The 17,085-nt window shown below is 47.6% G+C and overlaps 1 protein-coding gene and 2 non-coding genes across 3 annotated transcripts in view; 1 reads left to right on the plus strand and 2 right to left on the minus strand.

The window, feature by feature from the left end:
- The first annotated feature begins 3,100 nt into the window (after window positions 1-3,100).
- The window catches only part of LOC121837418 (neuropeptide-like protein 31), a 54,445-nt gene continuing 40,460 nt past the window's right edge, over window positions 3,101-17,085 (plus strand). Inside the window, exon 1 of the mRNA XM_042293045.1 lies at window positions 3,101-3,323. Coding sequence (XP_042148979.1) covers window positions 3,251-3,323 — 73 coding nt within the window. The 5' untranslated portion in view covers window positions 3,101-3,250. The remainder of the gene's footprint in view (window positions 3,324-17,085) is intronic.
- On the minus strand, window positions 4,161-4,231 carry Trnac-gca. The gene has a single exon. It is a non-coding gene; the product is annotated as a tRNA-Cys (tRNA).
- Trnag-gcc lies at window positions 11,370-11,440 on the minus strand. The gene has a single exon. It is a non-coding gene; the product is annotated as a tRNA-Gly (tRNA).

The following is a 17,085-nucleotide window of genomic DNA, read 5'->3' on the forward strand; positions in this document are numbered from 1 at the left end:
AACAAGGTCACCCGTGTGGATCCTTATCCATTGCCGAACATACAGGAGACCCTGTCCCAACTTGGATCTGCGCGACGTTTCACGGTAGTTGACATGACCTTGGGCTACTGGCAAATCTAGATGGACCCTCGTGACCGTGAGAAAACGGCCTTCAACACGCCGTCGGGACATTACCATTGGACCAGGATGCCGATGGGGCTGGTGAACAGCGCGGCTGTGTGGCAACGCACAGCCGATGTCGTGCTCGCAGGCCTGCTAGGTAAGATATGCTATGTATATCTAGATGATATTATCATCTACAGCAACAGCCTAGAGGAGCATCTGGAGGACTTAAAGACTGTTTTCCAGAGGGTAAGGGCCGCTGGTCTCAAGCTCAAGCCGTCGATGTGCCAGTTCCTGAAACCCGAGGTCAAATACCTGGGTCACATTGTGTCAGCAGAAGGCGTACGGCCGGACCCAGCTAAAATCGCGTGCGTTCGTGATTTTCCTGCTTCCAAAACAAGACGGAGGTGCGTCGGTTCCTAGGCCTCATGACCTACTACCGCCGACACGTGCCGCACTTCGCCGAGGTGGCACGGCCCTTAACGCAGCTCACCGGCAAGAAGCCGTTCGCATGGGGAACAGATGCCGGAGCGGCCTTCGAGGTCATGAAGCAGAAATTGACGGGGGCGCCTATCCTTCGATTCCCGGACTTCTCGCAACCGTTCACACTGGCCACGGACGCCTCCAAGTTCGCCGTGGGAGTGGTGCTATCCCAAGAATTCGACGGCCAAGAACACCCCGTAGCATACGCGAGTCGGCAGTTGAACAGAGCGGAGCAAGCCTACGGGGCTACGGAATAGGAGTGTCTCGCTGTCGTGTGGGCCGTGAGGCACTTTCGCTGTTGTTTGTATGGACGCCATTTCCATATTTTGACCGACTGCCAGCTACTGAAGTGGCTTATGAGCACGAAAGACCAGAACTCACGGCTTGCGCGTTGGAACCTGCGTCTACAGGAGTACGACTTCGAAATCGTGCACCGTTCGGGGAAGACAAACCAGAACGCTGACGCGTTGAGGCGGGCAGTGGTGAGAGAGGTGAACGTGTTCCTCCCGTCAACCGATGGGTGGAGAGTGAGGGAAGAGCAGCGGAAAGACGCCTGCCTCCGCGCTGCGATTGCCGCCTGCGAGGCCTCGGATGAGAACTGCAACGGGCAGTTATACCTCGACCAGGGTGGGCTGCTCAGACTGCGAACAGACAGACCAGGAGAGACTGGGAGGATGGTGATCCCCAAATCGATGGTTGGCGAACTGCTGAGAGTGCACCACGATGCCCCTTGTGCCGGTCACCCGGGCGCCAGGAAAACGAGACAAAGAGTTGCAAAGCAGTACTTTTGGCGCGGCATGAGGCGAGACATCGTGGAGTACTGCAAAGCATGCAAGTCGTGCAGTCTACGGAAGACACCCAAGGGTCGAAGGCCGGCACCTTTTCAAGAATTCGGGCAGCTCAGCAGCCCGTTCGAGCGCACTGCTATGGACATTGTCGGGCCGTTGCCCGCCACCACTGCCGGGAGCAAATACATCCTGGTCTTTGTGAACCACTTAACTCGATTCGCAGAAGCATTCCCCATGCCTGATCAAAAGGCCGAAACTGTGGCTAGAATGTTCGTCGAGGGCGTAGTGTTACGACACGGAGTGCCGGACCAACTCTTAACCGATCAGGGTGCAAATTTCACCTAGCGCCTAATGAAAGAGGTGTATGAGTCAATTGGAATCTCCAAGCTGCAGACGACCGCCTACCATCCTGAGTGCAACGGCGCCGTCGAAAGACTGAATCAAACCGTTATCAAGATGCTGGGACACTGGGGTGCATGACCAGCGTGATTGGGACCTGTGGCTCCCCTTCGCGCTGTTCGCTTACAACTCTGCCTCCCACGATAAGCAGGGAATCTCCTTTTTTCTTGCTCTACGGTAGAGATGCGGTTGTGCCCAGCCTGGCTCGCACGGCACCCGCAGCGAACTACGGGACCTTGGAGAACTACAGATCCGAGCTCGTACAGCGACTGGCGATATCACACCGGCTGGCATCGGACGCGCTTGTTCAGGCGGCGCAAACAAGAAAAACTCGGCATGACAAAACGAGCAGGGACCCTCAGTACAAATTAGGAGATGCAGTCTACCTACAGGTGGCAGCGCATAGGCGGGGAACCGCGCGGAAGCTCGCCCCCAGTTGGTGTGGGCCTTTCCGCATTGTGGAGGTGCTTTCCGACATCACCTGTAGAATCCGGAGAATCGGGGAACGAGAGGGAAAGATCGTTCATGTAAATAGGCTCAAACCCACGCACCTTTTCTTTCCCAGCGAAAGTGCGAGCACTCGTCCGGTAGACGAACCCCCTTCCGCAGCAGAGAGACAGCGGGCGCCGAACCCTGCAGACGTCACTCTCCGTGAATCGCAGGCTGATGCGACACTGGGGGCCGGCGTCGACCCGTTCTCTGCGGCATTTGGCATGCCGATGCCCATTGCGACGCATGGGTACTCACTCAGGAGCCGTGATTAGGTGGGAGTCTCCGGGCATCGCCGGCAGCGAGCAATCGTAGAGGGTATAGATATAATTTAATTGATGTCATTTTTGCAAAATTTTCGTCCTTTTTTTTTTTGAGTCACCTGTGTCTTAGTGCGCCATTTTAACGCTTTAACGCCTCGCTCTTTTGGTCTTATCGGTGCTGGCGTGGCTTACGTTGCTGTTCGTCACTCATCGTTATTTTGGCTGTGTGTGCTCTTCTTTTCGGCCAATGCACTTGACTGCTGAACTCCAGAAGTTTTCCTAAGCGGAAGAAAATTTTTTTGAAGTTGGAGCGGTTGTGACGTCGTCCAGGGTGGTGGTTGGAGACGCCGGCGCGGCGCGGGCAAGTTCGGACGCGCGCGGTTGGGGGTGACACATGGGAGCGGGGAGGGCACGGACAGGAAATGGAGAGAGGGGGTCAGGGAAAACTGGAAACCGATGAGGGACAAGGAGAGAGGGAGGCCAGCCGGGCCGAACGTGGGAAAACAGGACTCTCTTGGAGGGAAGCGAGTCGAAGGCGGAGGACGGGTTTTTGGGATGTGGGCAGCGAAGAACAAGGGAAAGTGATCGCGACGTGCGCGGTGAAACGTGAGAGCCAGCGCAAGAGCACAAGAGGAAGGCGTGCATCGACGGACATCCGAGCAAGCCCGATTCGCCGCATCCTGAGCCTCCTCGGTACAACCTGCCCGTCGAACCAGAGGCACGTTGATGACCGGTCCTTCCAAGTTCCTTCTCCCAAGAAACCCCTGCGACGGGACACCCAGAACACTCCGGGCGAGAGGTGAGCAACAGGCGGCCCCAGCACCGATATTAACATTCAGATTATTCTGTTGCGACTAAATATCGTCTTCTCGCTTCTCTTCTCCTCAGCGTGGACCCACCACAAAGTATTTGTGCTACCCCTACTGGGGTCGTCACACTGTTGCCGCGATGTGACAGGTTTGTCGGACAACACGGGGAGCGAGCAACAAGTTGCCCGACGGATGAATAACGTGTTTTGTTGAGGTTTGCGTCGTGTTGCCTCAGTGTGTCAGGGCCTTTAGGGGTACATTGCGGTAGGTGCGGCTGCGTGTCTTTCTTTGTTCAATGACTTGACGATCCTGGAGCGTAACAAAAAGAAGACCGCCAGATATATTCGAATGCCCTTTCTTCTTTTTTGTCAAGGGGGAAAGGGAAATGTGTTTGCACAACGTCGATGCACTTGAGGGCTGACGAAGTCCTTTTTACCAAGCACTGTGGCAAGCACGCGGGAAAGACATATGAGTAGTAGAAGTATTGTTATCGGGTTGTATTTCTGTGTTTTGTTTTATTCTTTCCTCTCTGCTTCCGGGGTTTGTTTTTTGGTTTCTCCTGAAAATTAAACTTTCAGTCGGCGCCGTGTCCGTGCACTACTTTCACACGTCCTTTGTTATCCTTTTTGTGCTGTTTCCACTTGTGTACCTTTGAATGTTGGTTTTGACACACCTTTCCTTAACAGATTTCACAAAAAAATAATATTTGAATTGTGCGAAACTAAATAGCACATCGGTCACTCGAAAATATAGGTGGTCGGGGTAGCGAAAAATTCGCCGGTGTACGGTTAAACATTTAAAGTAAGGAGGCAAACAATAAAAAGAAATGCGTCGGCCGGGAATCGAACCCGGGCCACCCGCGTTGCAGGCGAGTATTCTAACACTGAACCACCGACGTTTTTTTTTTTTTTTACGTAGTGTCTAGCGTTACGTCCGACGGAACCCGATATAAAAATTAAAGTTACGTCCGACGTAACTTTACGTCAATGGTTTGAGGTACGTCCGGCGTAACTCAATATGAAGATTAAAGTTACGTCCGACGTAACCCATTATGAAGATTAAAGTTACGTCCGACGGAACTCGAAATAAAAAGCAACCTTACGTCCGACAGGACCCAAAAAGATACGTCCGTCGTAACTTTACCCTAAGGTTTCGAGTTAAGTCCGACGGAAACAAGTTACGGCCTTTGTAACCTACGGAACCTTACTGAATGTTACGCTTTGTGGCAGAAACACGACGTAAACATAAAATATTATTAATTACTTTCGCATTACGTCCGATGCAGCGTTGGTTAATTGGTCAAAATCGCGCCTATTCGTACCTCCGGGTTTGTTGAGGGGGTTGGAGTGTGTTCCTCGTGTGTAGAGGCTGCGTAGGACGGCCGTGTTCCTCGCCTTTTTTCCTCACCTTTCAGCAATCTTTTTCTGCTTTAAGCGGATTTTTTTTAATCTGTTTTTCGATATGAAACCACTTCTTCCTAGACGCGACACACACACACAAAAAAAGAAAACATTAACAAAATGGAAACCGCAGCACGCGTGCTGCGAGCCTGAGACCCTGAGATATCAGTGTTGGGGCGTTGGTTCGTACGACAGATTGAGGGCCCATCGTCTCGCTTAAGTGTCTAAAGCCGTGATCTAGAAAATGAGCCGTGATCTATAAAAACCGTGTTCCTCGTATGACTAGACAGTTTTGATGCTAGTACGCCTCCACGGGTAACTTGTCTAGCTGTAGATGAGAAAGTTAGCCGTACAACCGCTAGCCTGGGGTCTTTACGTGCACAACGCAGTTGTGATCACTCGAACGCGTACCGGTACTACGACCTACGCCGGTACGAAGCTCATTCAGGTCGAAACGGGCAGCGGGTGGGGGTCAATTTATTTTTTATTTCGAGTTCCGTCGGACATAACTTTAATTTTCACATTGGGTTCCGTCGGACGTAACTCGAAACCTTGGGGGTAAAGTTCCGTCAGACGTAACTTTAATTTTTATTTGGAGTTCCGTCGGACGTAACTTTAATTTACATATTGGGTTACGTCGGGACGTAACTCGAATCTTTACGTAAAGTTACGTCGGACATAACATTAATTTTTATTTCGGGTTCCGTCGGACGTAACGCTAGACATTGCGTTTTTTTTATTTATTGCCGGTTTGGCACATAAACGTAGTTAAACAATCGCACAAAATTGGAAGGTTAAAAGCATCCGGCACGACCTAGCCGGCGCACATGGTTTAAAAAACTCTCAGGGCGACAAGACTGTCTAACACTGGCATCCAGTCAGGCTGCTCACTCTGTACTTTATACAATTCTCGTAAGTTAACAATATGCTCAATAAAGTAATCCCGTACGGGGCGAGCATCGACGTCAGCATGTCGCACAGTCATCCTCCATTTCCACATGTTGTGCAGAGCCAAGGCAATCAACATGTCATAGGGAACACACCCTTCACTTTGTGCAGGAAGAAATCGGATGCCATAGGATGACACTGGTAGACTCTTTTTTAAAGTACGCTGCATAATGTCTCAGTGAAATACCGCATCCCAGCAATCCAAGAAAATATGATCGATAGTCTCAGGTTTCCGGCACAAGAGGCAGTTAATCGACCAACGAACAAAAATGCCTTTTTTCTTCAAGCCAGGGCTTAACGGGAAGCGTGCTGGTGTGCAGCTGAAAAAATAACGATTTCACGGCTGGCCTTACTGGCATCCGTTTAACCCTTTTGAGGACATCCTGACCCGGGCCCTCACAGGAAAGAGACCGATACAAGGGCACGGGGAAGACCACCTCAACTAAGTCTTTGTACAGGCGCTTTCGTGTAACTTCGCTTAAGTACTCCAACGAAAATCGGACCTTGAGAAAATGGAAAGCCAAAATCACTTCGCGCAGAAAACCTCGAACTCGCGTACATCTGACATCACTCGAGGACACAACAAACTCAGACAATGCATTACGGAGCCTAACTTGTAATACAGTCCACAGAAAAGGATTCCCCTGATCCCGCAGGAACATAAATCTTGACACCACTTGCCTCAGAAACAGATGAGCCAGTCCTAGCCCGCCACTTTTCACAGAGCGGACCAAATTTGTACGACCGGTGCGCTCCCACACCGACCCCCACACAAAAATCGCGAACACTCGGTGGAACTTTTGAACGCTGACTCTAGACATACACAAAGCCTGGAGCACATATCAGACTTTGGCCGCAGTAAACAAATTACAAACTGTGGAGCGGGAAAACATTGAAAGATTTAGACCCCCCGACTTTGGCGTTTTATCCCGAGCCTTCTCGACTTCTTCCCTCCAGAACTCAGTAGAATCGCGATAGTGCTCAAGCGGCACTCCGAGGTACTTGCCCGGCAAACAAGACCAAGTAACTCTTTCAAAAACAGCTGGTGTACTTTCCCAGCTACCATGCCAGTAGCCCACGCATTTATCCCAATTGATAACACTGCCCGAAAATTTACAAAAATTAAGTGCTTCTTTGACTACCTCGCAAACACTTTCTTTGTCGTCGCAGAAGACAGCAATGTCGTCTGCGTACGAAAGTACGTTGACTTCGCTCGACAACAGCCTAAAACTGCGTATTCTTTCATATAAAAGAAGTTTTAAACAAAAAGCCTCTAAATAGAGAGCAAACAACAATGGCGATAATGGGCACCCTTGCCGTACCGAGTAGAGGACTTGAAAACTTTCAGTCACTTTCTTATTAACAATCACACTCGCAAAACACTCCGCGTAGGACATTTTAACCCATTCCAGCAATAAAGACCCAACGTTCACGTGCTCTAAAATACAAAAAAGGACGTCGTGTGCTACTCTATCGAACGCCTTTTCCAAATCAAGCTGCAACATGGCTACGTGACCTTCGAAAGCATCACAACATTCCAAGATACTTCTTGCTACGTGTATGTTAGTTGCAATCGTTCGCCCCTTGATGCCACATGTTTGGTGGGGCCCGACGATAGATTGTATTACAACTTGCAGCCTTCGCGCTAAGACCTTCATGACGATGTTATAGTCAACGTTTGTTAGGCTAATGGGACGGTAGGACTTAACAGACAACAGTTTCGCGGGATCATCACTTTTGGGGATTAATACTATATGCGTTTTCCGGAAGGATGGAGGCACTGCTTTTCTATCGTACGCCTCCGCTATCGTGCGGTGCAGGACCTCGGCCACATCAGCTTTGAAAACCTTGCAGAAGGCGGCACCTAAGCCGTCGGGACCGGGTGATTTCCCTGGGTTCAGTTCGTCGATAGCCTTCTCTATTTCTCTCACGTTAATCGGTGCCTCAAGGCCGGCTTTAATTTCGTCATCTAATTTTGGCATCAGTGGCAAAAGGACGCTGGCAAATCCTTCTTGCACGTGTCTGCGGCGACCCGAAAGGTCTTGGTAATATTCCACGAAGGCGCGTTCGATGGCCTTTTTATCGCACGTCACCAGGGCCCCATGCTCTATTTCTTTTATTTCATTTTGCGTCGCATATCTTTTCTCATCCCCAAGTGAACGCTTTGTCGGCGTTTCACCCAACCACAGACGTTCGGCGCGGGCTCTTATCACGGCTCCTCTATATTTTTCGACATCGATAAGCTCCAGTTTACTCTTTACTTCTTTTATTTCTCTTGTAAGCTTTCCGGGTTGTGCACATTCAACGCTTAAAAGGAAATCTAACTGCCACTGTAGCTCTTTTTCTTTTTGGTTTTCTTGGCGGCGTAAAATACACGATCTTTCAATCGCGCTAATTTTGACTTCGTCTTTAAAGTGCTCCCACAGTTCAAAACAGGTTCCCGACTCAGCCTCCAGCAATTTCCCAATGCTTTGTTTTACCCCGTCCATAAAAATCTCATCTCTCAGTAGCTTATCATTAAATTTCCACAATTCCCAGTTGAAATGCAATTTTGTTTCCTTCGTTCCGATTGAAAACATTATCAGGCTATGATCACTGAAAGAAACGCGTTTCACTTCGTAATTCTCGCACAGGGGAACCAGGGCTGCGGAGATATACGCTCTGTCTAGCCTCGCGTGACTCTCGCGTTGGAAGTGTGTAAACTGGGGAAAATCTGCCTTCAACAAAACAAACCTGACGTCCTCTAAATTGCACTCCTGCACTAACGAGTTCAAAAATAAGCACTCTGGTCCCGAAGCGGCAACTGTTGCGCCCTGTCTTCTATTGCGCAGACGCAGTTGAAATCACCCAGAGAAATAACAAATCTTTCACAGTGTAGGTAAAGTTCAACGCGTTCAAAAAACAGTCTCCTATCACTCTCCCGGTTTGGCGCATAAACGCAGATAGCTCGCCACTGCAACTCCGAAAAAGAAAAATCACAAACAATCAAGCGACCTGATTCACAAACAATCACTGTTTCTTCCACAATTCCCAAAGAATTACGCAAAAAAAGAGCACAACCCCCTGATGTACCAACGGAGTGGCACACACATACATTGTATCGCGATCTGAAAGGTTGCACCATGCGGTCCGTTTGCTCTTCGCCTTCCACCTTTGTCTCTTGGACAGCGACTACGTCAAGGTCGTTTTCCAGGAAAAGGCGGCTCAGCTGGTACTGCCGCCGCCTTGCTCCCAGGCCTCGCACGTTCAGCGTGGTGACACGAAGCGCAGTCTCAAGGCTTACTGCCATCAAAAACTGGATCAAACGGGCCGCATGGTGCTCACCTCAAGTCGCTGAAAAACGACGACAGACTCACAGTCCCGGTGTGCCGCCCGGTGGGTCCGACGAGAGGGTTCGCCGAAAGTTCGGTCTACAAAGCGGCGGCACGAGGACATCGTCCCCTCGGAGTCCTGTCGGTTTCCAGTCCGAGAAGAGGTGCCCGACAAAAAACGAGCCTTCGCATCTACGGGGGCGGTGTCGCCGGTGGTCGCCTCTCCGGAGGGATGTTCGGCTTAGGCTTGAGGCTTGCCCGACGCACAGGAGCCGCTTTTCGGGGCGGTTCCTTGGGAGGGGCCGCACTTACGGTTAGACCTTCGTCGACGTCTTCGCGAGCCCGTTTGGGGACTGCGCCACTGGAGCCTGCCTCCTCGACGCTGATGGCTTCCGACTCCTCGCTGGGCGTCGCCGCCACAGTCGAACCTGCGGTCTTTGTCACACCTTCCGAAGCCGGGGTATCGCCCACAGACTGCGCCTCAGGCTGAGGGCGTCGCTCACCGTCGCTCCCGCTGTCGGCTCTGCCCCCGGCGGAAAGCTCGGTGAGCGTCGCCTCTGTGGGAGGCTCGCCACCTTCGCCGCCGGCTGCTTCTTGGGACTCGACCACATCCATGAGTAACTCGGACGTGTCCTCATTCCCCACGGGCCCCGTGACGCTTGCGTACGTCCTTACGCACTGGCTGTCTTCGTGGCCGAAGCGCCGACAGAGAGCACAATGCGGCACCCGACACTCTCGACGAATGTGGCCTTTCCCTCGGCATCGGAGGCACAGCGGCGCCCTGCCCGGTACAACCACGAGCGCGAGGTCCCCAGCGACGCGCAGCTGATGAGGGAGGGAGTCCACGGGGACTCCGGCCTTGAGCCTAATGGACACCGAGCGCGTCGTGGACCACATGTGGGCGCACCCCTGGGCCCGCCACATGTCTCTGGCGACTTCCGTCACCTTTCCGTAGGGCGCCAAGGCCACTCGCACTTTGTCGTCCGGGACGTGGTGCAGCAGTCAGTGGAGCTTCAGACGCGTGTCTTGGTTGCTTGGGTCAACAACGACGCACCGTCCCTCCTTGACTGTGAAGTCCCCGGCGGCGAGCAGTTTTTTCTTGCCCTCAACACTCTTGAAAGTGACGGCCCAAACGTGGTCGTACTGGTACGCCCCCAAGTCGACCACCTCGGGGAGCAGCGCCAGGCCAACCAGGGCGTCACGAAAATGTTCCAGACGGTATGGCCTCGTGGTCACATCGGCGTGCAAAAGAGCAGTATTCAAAATTGTTGTACCTGTTGGAAGCGTTGGCAGGATAACTTGGTAGTCCAGTTCGGCAGAAGCCATGAACCCGCTCCGACGGAGCTTATCATCACACGTCCTTTCGCTTCGGCGGCCAGAAGTGGAATCCCACTGAACCACCGACGCTCCGGAGGGCGAAACTATGGAGCCCCGCTAGCGAGCACCTCGGAAAGCGGTCTCAATAACACAATTCCTTGTACGATACACTTGATTGCAATACAGCCTTCACCAAAGGGTTGAATGTTTCGTGTTCTGAGACTCCCTCGGAGTTTATGTTTATCCTTTAATCACTTCAAGTTTCCTCTCCCCTTATACCACGAGAAGTGAAGAATGTGTATAAGGACGGTATCCTTCATACGCAAACAATGTGTTTGTGGTTATAGGGCAACAATGGTGTAGAACAGACGGTGCAAGGAGGCATAGACAAACCGGAAGTCGTGACGGGGCAACGTTGGGCCTCCTTACGGTGTTCAGCCGAGCGGCCATGTGAAACCAGCGAAGCTCACAGAGGGATGTGGGCTGGGCGTACCACCCCCTAAAGTATGTGTCGTAGCGTAAATATCGCGCTAGCTATTTTTTTAACTGTATTTTTGGGCATGCGTTTTTTGAAATAGTAACTTTGAAAAGCTGTAACTCGGAGATCCTCGCAACATTAAGATTGTAAAGTCCGCTAAAAAAAAAAAAGTGCCTTGTTTTTATTTCTTCAATTTTATTTTCCGAGTAATATGGAATGGGCTATGTACGGGTGAATGCGCATTTTTTAGTAGGATGACATTCGATTTAAATGTAACACGGATGATTACAAGATTACATATACGGCATACACCAAATAGTATTTGGTATATATATATATATATATGCCAAATACGGCATAAATATCTTAAATAAATGTCTAAGTTTTCGCAAATGAATGAAGCTCCTACAAATAAAAATGCAATTAAATGCAAAGGTCCCACTCTCCTTCTCCAGGGATTATTTTCGCTCCTAATCATTATCGTAAGATATCTTTATCGACCCAATGAATTATCACGAGAAATCGCAAGAATGTGTTTCTTCCGATTTCTCGCAACACACACAAAAAAAAACAAAAAAACACTGCGTCGGCCGGGAATCGAACCCGGGCCACCCGCGTGGCAGGCGAGTATTCTACCACTGAACCACCGACGCTACGAACGGAAGCGTTAGATTGTTACACCGTCCAACCACTGGAGCGGTTGCTTCAATTGGAGCGCTGCTAGCCAGGCATCAGAGGAAAGTCCCGTCTTCATTGGAGCTTTTGTCTGGTCCTAGTTCTGAGCCGATGCCGCAGGTTTTCTTCTTTGTTCGAAGAAGTGAATGCTATTTCACGAAACGCCAACACCCAGAAAATCGTCCTCAATTCCATCCTTACCCCCACCACCCGGGTGTTTCCCGCTTAATTTAGCGGTTGAATTGAACTGGTCTATATCAACATTAAAATAATCCACCAAATCAAGTGCGTCATAAATTATTGGTGACGCGGGGAGGTCCTTCCGTCATATTTAGCGCGACTGTATTTTATTGAAAGTACAAACATTGACTTCAATCACACAACGACTTGACACCGTGATGTCACGTCACGTGATTACTTTTTATAACGTCCGATCACGTGGTAGTGTCACGACTCGGTGTTTCGCGACTTCGTGAAGTCACATGACTCGACGTCACGTAGCGTCCTGTGTTTAATGTCAGGGGACATTTGGAAGTGACGCATTGATGTGACGTGATATCTTGACCGGACACAGTGATGTCACGTAATGCCATAAGATCCCGGTGCTTCACGACTTCACACCTTTTCGTCGCGCCATGTGGTTAAATCACATGACGACAGCTCACTTTATGGTAATTGATAAAAAATACGTTCTTCCTTACCTGCACGGAATGTCTAATATACTCTAATGAAAATTTAACAATCGCTAATTAAGTACTTCGTCAACAGGTTACTGAACTTTTCAGATAAAGGTCGCTGTGAATTCTTTATGCATCTACTCGAACTTATGTTTCTCCAGATTTAGAGCTATGAAGAGACACAGGTTACGTATGCAAGTTATACACTGTTGTTTTCCTCTTTTGAATATATATTGCAAGCACCCACTTCGATGCTTCATATATTTACCGCGTGCGGAATCCGGCGAAGCGTTAACGTACGATGCACTAAGATGTATATTTTACACGGGATATGTTTTCTTTACTCTAAATGTTGAAAGCAAGACTTCAAATTAAAACATGATTGGAAACCATTCTTCGTTTGAGATAACTTGGAAGCGACCTGGATCTCTTCCATCTTAAGCATCGAGATTTACCGCAATATTGGGCAAATGTCGAAAGCCATCCTTGACACAAACCTGTGCGTAATTGACACCGATTCAGTAACGGAAACCACGGTTCAGATGATATAAGAGGAAGATTTTTATTTTTATGTTTATATCTACTGCCGATAGTGTAGCCATCTCAGGCACATATAATATGGGTGAGCAAAGTTGAATCCCAGACATCGAAACCTTTATTTTCATATCCTTCGCTGCAATGACGGATCTTTTCACCTAAATCTAGGAACATATATATTGTACTGGTCTAGAATGATGCAGAACCGTAATTACATATAAAATGAGCCATAGCCATTTAGCCTTCTCTCAGCCTTGCGCGAGCGCTTAATTCGGTTGCCAAGCTAGGACCGGAGCCTGGAACGCCATTTCTTTAAATTCGTTTTCAGACGCAAATTTTCCAATGAACGTACACATTTTTTTTAATTATTTGACGACTCGTAATTTTGTACTTCACTGCGCACTAAAAAAACAAGAAAACAAACAAACAAAAACAGTGGTTGGAATGCTTGACCATCACCCTATATTCATATAACAAATTTTCCTGAAGCTTAAAAAAAAAAAAAAAAACACGAGGAAAAAAATCACACATGCAGGCGTCCTATCTGTGACAATTCTGTAACGAAGGTTATATTTTATCATGTTATGTATAGGGTTCCGCGTTTCCGGTTTCTATTTTTTTAAAAAATTCGACGGACTTTTTTTGGTGTTTATTTTAAAATTTAATTTTTGATTTTTTTTTTGCGTATATTTATGCCCACAAAAGTTTATCGGCTTTTTGCGGTGAATATAAAATAAACACCAACGGACACCGGATCAGATGATCGTTGTAGCTCTGATATTTGTGATGATTCACAGATACATTAAAAAAGAAATGGGCACTTTGTTTGGAAAATGTAGGCAACTGTACAAGAAACGATAAAAATATACAGAAGTACCAATAAGTCAGATATGAAGCCGATGCCTCAAAAAACATGGAACGTAACCTTCTGTACATCAGGATTACGTGATCTTATAGTACACACACATGTACTTTCCCAGGTTCTCCTCGTTGATCCGCACTCTTTCTTTTCCGTTAATATGAACCTGAGCTTCGAGGATGCCCTCTCAGTGCTAACACTGGACACTGGCCGGCTGAAAAGATGAAGTGCTGCCTGAGCCAAAATCGGCCAATCAACCAAATGCGAGTGCCAAAAGGGACACGGTGCGACTTTTTGAAGCACCAGACTACATGCAGAGCTTCCGTCAAGTGAGTCTTCCTTACAGCGAGTTTGAAAACACGCTCGTACATGGCGAAGCCATGGGGCATTTAGGATTTTAGGTTCCGATTGATAATGCCCACATTAAACCAAAACGTCGTGATGGCATCCGTGTATCCCATACATTCGAACGCGTTTCAATAGACGCTGCCGTTCCACTTTTTCGCCACGGCTCTGCGGAACGACTGGAAGGTCAAAGTGACCTTTTCCGGTTAAAACTAAATTTTAGAAAATGTATTCGACGTACTTTTATCGGTTTCATAGGTTTAAATCGAAGATATGGAACCTAAAAACTGACCTTTTTCGGTTAAAACAGATTTTCCGAAAATGAATTCGGCGCACTTTCATCAGTTTTTGTCGGTTTAAACCGCAAACTCCGAACCCTAGTTAAGTAATAAGTTTTCTTAAATATAAAAGATGTTTCACCAACACGTGACACTATTAAAGTCAAAACAAAAACTCACACACCAACATGATTCCTTGTCGAATCATTCATATATTTGCTGTTGAGTTTCCTTTATCTGACTATTGACCGGGGTGTAAAAATATTAAGAACGTAAATACAGTTTTTGGTACAAAAACTTGACGCACCACGCAGTCCTTCGCGTTATCAATTTAAATATAACCTGATAATAACTTGTGCTCAAACAGAAAAAAGAACTGCGTAGGAGAATGCAGCAGCGTTGCGCCGGGTTAAAATGTCAACATTTAACCAACTTGCTTGCAAATCTTGATTTAACGTGCTATTTCAAAGGAAAACTTTAAAAAAATATAAGGTGAAGAAAATACAACCTATGCCTTGCATGATTCATCTTGCGCCATAAATACAACCTAGATTTGGCGGGAAGTCAATAATTTGAATAATTACATTTTGAGCCTTTTAGATGGTTCATTTTAAAGTGAAAACACTTGATTGACTTTTTAATGGTCTTTCAAGGAGTGACAACGAATAACAAATTCTTTTACGTCGCATATACTCAGAGGTTATATATTACTTTTCTCACCAAAATCTTGAAAATAAAAGGTACGTAACATTGTTTTGTCACTCACAAAAGGCAAATCAGGTAGGATCATTTCCGCCCACCAGCATACAGTTCTTAGGATTTCGTGTAAAATGAAATACATTCCCGGAAAGTAAAGGAGAATCGCCACCAATCTTTCGTGGATTAAGTTGTTATCTCACCATAAGTTGTGAATTCTTGCACATCGCGTCCCTCGAGAGAGTGTAGAACCGCGATTGATGTTCATCAGGACTCCGATTGCCAGCCGCCTCCAGGAATCCCGCTCTCGGGGTCTTTCCGGTGCCCTTGGGGGTAGCCGGCCGCCGCAACACTCCTCGACCAGCCCCCGTATAAAAAGCGGGATACTCGGTGTTGCCTCATTATCAATCAAAAAGCAGCGAAGCAGCCAACACAGACGGTAAGCGGCACATTTATTCTGGGGAACACAGCACTTGTTTGAGTCCTTCGTCCCAACGCAAAGTTAAAAAAAAAGAAAGGGTCAGTGTTAGGAGGTCAAGATTGCGCTTGGGGCTCGATATTTTCTATTTATTTCAAAATGAATGAAAATAGAAAAAATACCGCACCGTTCTCAATTCGTGTTAAAGCCGACTCCTGTGATCTATGACAAAATCCAAATAATAGGCCAATTCCAAATTGCGTGAGGTAGCAATTCAATCTCTGCTGGAGTGATAGATGTTACCCTTTGTCTTCTACCTGCTATGGGCATAAGTTAGGTTTAGTTCAAAATGTTTTATGGGTTTTGTGTGCGCTTTTGCATCGTGTTTTCTGGGGAGAATCGGTGCGGGCATCTACTTGAATCTATCAAATTTTAACATCTCCAGAGAATAAAAAAAAATATAAACTGCGACTTTAATCTATTTTGATTACATAAAGTTAAGTGTTCATTCTCCATCAATTGGAAACACCCATTTGATGGGACAGTTTTAAGGGCTGTTTAGAACTTGCTTAGGCTGATCTAACATTGTATGGGGTAAAAGTAAAGTAACATTTCTTCTATCATATCTCTGAAAACAATGGCTCTAGCTTAGAAATGCTTTCCACCACCCCATAAAATGCTTAAGCGACTGGATGTTTTATATTGCGGAAGGCCGTATGTTCATCCTAAAACTTTAGTGCAGTTCTGTCACTCAAAGCATTTTCAAGACGAATAACAATATCAAGCAATTGTTTGTCCCCAGCCCAGGGGTTTCGCCAGGAATTGAAATTAGGGGGGGGGGGGGGGTATATATTTTTAGGAGGGGGGGGAGGGTTAGGTGTGTCATTGAGAATAGGAGTCGATGCGAATCAAGAGAAAGCCTTCAGAAAAGCAAGGGGGTATGTAGGGAAATCACTGCCCCAGCCATCTCAAAATCTACTTCGGTATTACTATGACTTAACAACTGAATAGAATCGCCTCAATTTGGGTCAGGGTTATCACAGCTCTATCAATTTATTTATGTCCATAATATGAAATGTTTCACAATACCTTATAATATTAAAGGATAAATCAAAGGGACAAGAAAAAAAGATTTTTAACAGCCTGGTTGCAAAAAGAAAATCCTAAAACGGGTGTACAGCGAAGAATAAACTTTTTTAAGTGTTATATTTATGGCACGATGCGAGTTTGTAGTTGGCGCCAGCGGGCAACGTGAAAGAGTGGCCGCTATTTATTACGTGACTGGCCGCCGTCTGTCACGTGGTGCTTGCGCGCATTCGGAAGCTTCCTATGGTCTCAAAAAAAGTTATTTATTTATCTTCGTTTGAAGTGCAACAAAAAACGAAGATTATAAGTAAGTAACTTTTACAGCCCAAAGAAAGCTCCTGAAAAAGCGCAAGCAGACGTGATAGACCTGTGCGCCGGTTAGATGACAGCGGCGGTGCCCCGGAGCAGACGAACTTGTGCGGCGACGGCGGCGTGGAGAAATGCGTTGAACCGGCGACGCACCTCGCTCAGCGTGCGGTGAAGGCGTGACTTTGAGGCGGCTGCGGCACACCGCGACTGCATACACGTCTACCACTTGCCCCGCGGCGGCTCTCGCGGCCGCCAACTACAAATTCGTTTTCCGCCGTAAATATAGCTCTAATTCTGTTTTCTTCGTTGTGAATTCGTTTTATTATTCCTTTTCCAGCTAGGCAGTTTAAAAACAAAATGTTTTTTTCCCGTTGCATGTGTCTTTTAAAGTCTCTGCTCATTCTTTCTCGTGTTTCTG

Source organism: Ixodes scapularis, unplaced genomic scaffold (assembly GCF_016920785.2).
Source record: "Ixodes scapularis isolate PalLabHiFi unplaced genomic scaffold, ASM1692078v2 PGA_scaffold3__209_contigs__length_174095766, whole genome shotgun sequence".
NCBI lineage: Eukaryota > Metazoa > Arthropoda > Arachnida > Ixodida > Ixodidae > Ixodes > Ixodes scapularis.